Consider the following 2500-nt stretch of genomic DNA (forward strand, 5'->3'; position numbering starts at 1 on the left):
CACGAAGGAGATCCTGTCCGATTGGTCGGTCACCTCCGAGAGGGCGTGACTGCTGACCGGCGTATCCGGACGGGACTGTTCCAGCTTAGAGCGCAGGGACTCGATGAGTTTGTCCTTCTGCTGAAGCTCCTTGCTCAGCCTGCAACACACACACACACACACAGACACAGACACACACACACACACACCGGACAGTGATCAGCATGACGCTAAGTTAGCTTATCATAAAAATGAAAAAATCTGAAAACATCCCAGGAGCCACACAAAATGGTTCGTTCCCATTTAGAAACAACAGTGATCGTGATCCATCAGGCTTTTATGCCCGTAGGGATTGATACATGCGCTACGCCTGTGACACTAATTAATAAATTCAGGTCATGGAGTGTTGATTGATTGCTAAGGACAAGTGTCATGCATTTTTCCTGACCTGCTTCCTGTATCAACAAGAAACGCTTGAGAAGAAGCACAAGTGACATTCAGAAGAAATAGCAAACATCAGAGAGATTTGACTGGGAGTGGATTTGGCTAATAACTCTGAGCAGAACAGCTAGTGCTGCCAAAGCAGAACATTAAGAGAGCGGAGACCAACAAACAGCAGAAGGGGGAGAGGGGCTGTGTGAATGTGTTTGCTGTGTGTGTGTGTTATGTGCATGTGTGTGTAGTGAGTGGCTGTGTGTGTGTGTAGTAAGTGGCTGTGTGTGTGTGTGTGTAGTGAGTGGCTGTGTGTGTGTGTGTGTGTGTGTGTGTAGTGAGTGGCTGTGTGTGTAGTGAGTAGCTGTGTGTGTGTGTGTGTGTGTGTGTGTTTTCTTGCAGACAAAGCAATGCATTAGGCTGTTTGGCAGCCCTTTGCTCTCTCAGCTGAATTAATAAAGACTGATTACTTGATTAAGGGCTAAAGCTAATTCCTGTCTCTGACACACACAACCACTAACACACACACAATCACAAACACATACAACAGATTCACATGCAATAGCAGTGTCCCCTTTTCTCACAAATAAATTCAGTGAATACTAATTAAAGAGGGAAAGAATAATGGCCTAATTCAAACCAAGTGCTCTCCATTTAATAAGCCTTCCACAGTCTCGCTGGGCGACCGTATGGCAACCTGGCCATCCACAGTGTCCACACCCCACACACACTATGGCACACACACTATGGCACACACACACACACACACACACACACACACACACACACACACACTATGGCACACACACACACACACACACACACACTATGGTACACACACACATACACACACACACACACACACACACACTACAGACCATTTAATAAACCACTCATAGCATAGCCGAGAGAGCTGCTCCAGCGGCCTCCATGGGGATATCCTCACTGTCCCACATAGTAGCTTACTTCTCCAGTTGCCGGTGCAGAGCCCTCCTCTCCCTGTCCGCGTGCGTCTTGAGCAGGGTGAGCTCGCGCTCCTGTGCCCGGTTGTCCCACAGTGAGAAGGAGAAGAGAGCCTCGCGGTACAGCGGGCTGCTCTTGGACAGCATGGACTTCCAGAGTGGGGCCATGGCTCCGCGGCCGCCTAGCCCGGGCGAGGTGCCCCGTGCCTGGGCTGCGCGCTCGACGGATCCCCCTTCACCGCCAGCCTCCACAGGCTCCGGAGCCGCGTCTGGCCCCTGGGGAGGGGCGGCCGAGGCAGTCGCCGCAGTGACACCTGATGTCAGCTGGGTCTCCGTGGTGACGAGGATGTGATCATTAGCTTAACGACCGGGGGTGGGGGTGGCGGCGTCCTGATCTTTGGCGTGGGATTGAGGAAGTAAGAGGGGTTTTTTCTGATGATCAGGTGTAGCTCTTAGTAAATCCTGAGATTATGCAGCGAGTCATCTGTACACACCCACATGCATGCAGACGCACACACACACACACACACACACACAATGAGAGAGAGAGTGTCTCAAATGTGTGTCTCAACGTGTGTGTGGCCACGCTCCCGGAAGACAGCATTCAACCCGACGCCTGGATGTGTGTGTATGCGAGAGTGTCCTGAACTGAACACTCATTTCCCCACCAGATCCCAAACACAAGAGTGTGCAGAAAAGAGATGTCCTCGCCTGGAGAATGTTTTGTTCCTGCTGCATTAACCAGCCCCCCTCTAGTCACACACACACACACACACACACACACACACACACACACACTGGCCGGCTTGTTAGTCAAATATAAAGCACGTCCGTCTCTTTGCACAAGGTTAACATCACTGCTGGGGCTCGACCCCAAAACAGAGTGCCGACGGTTTTAAAAAAAAAAACAGAGAGCGGACGTCCCCCTTCAAAGCAGGAACAAGCGAAACTCCTTCAGGCAGTGAGGAGAAGAGGAAACGTGGAGTTCAGCTGCGCTCTTGTTTGCCCTCAGATACAGATGCTGACGCGCGCACTGTCCCGGCGAGTTGAGATATCCGGCTTGCTTCATCCAGATTTCAAATGTTCATCGAAGCGAAGGAGAGACACGGCCACATGCGCGACGACAA

The 2500-nt window shown here is 51.3% G+C and overlaps 1 protein-coding gene across 5 annotated transcripts in view; it reads right to left on the reverse strand.

The window, feature by feature from the left end:
• The window catches only part of pde4dip (phosphodiesterase 4D interacting protein), a 39840-nt gene that overhangs the window by 14430 nt on the left and 22910 nt on the right, over window positions 1–2500 (reverse strand). For all 5 annotated transcript variants that reach the window (XR_012985964.1, XR_012985966.1, XR_012985965.1 and 2 more), the window contains exon 21: window positions 1–139. This exon is cut by the window's left edge and continues 94 nt beyond it. Coding sequence is in view for 1 of the 5 variants with exons in the window: in XM_076278914.1 (XP_076135029.1) it covers window positions 1–139 (139 nt within the window). In the remaining 4 variants the exon portion in view is untranslated. The remainder of the gene's footprint in view (window positions 140–2500) is intronic.

Source organism: Alosa pseudoharengus, unplaced genomic scaffold (genome assembly GCF_046254945.1).
Source record: "Alosa pseudoharengus isolate Yale_2024_CS ecotype anadromous, Long Island Sound unplaced genomic scaffold, YU_APseudo_1.1 YU_APseudo_1.1_scf_11, whole genome shotgun sequence".
In the NCBI taxonomy this organism is placed as follows: Eukaryota; Metazoa; Chordata; class Actinopteri; order Clupeiformes; family Clupeidae; genus Alosa; species Alosa pseudoharengus.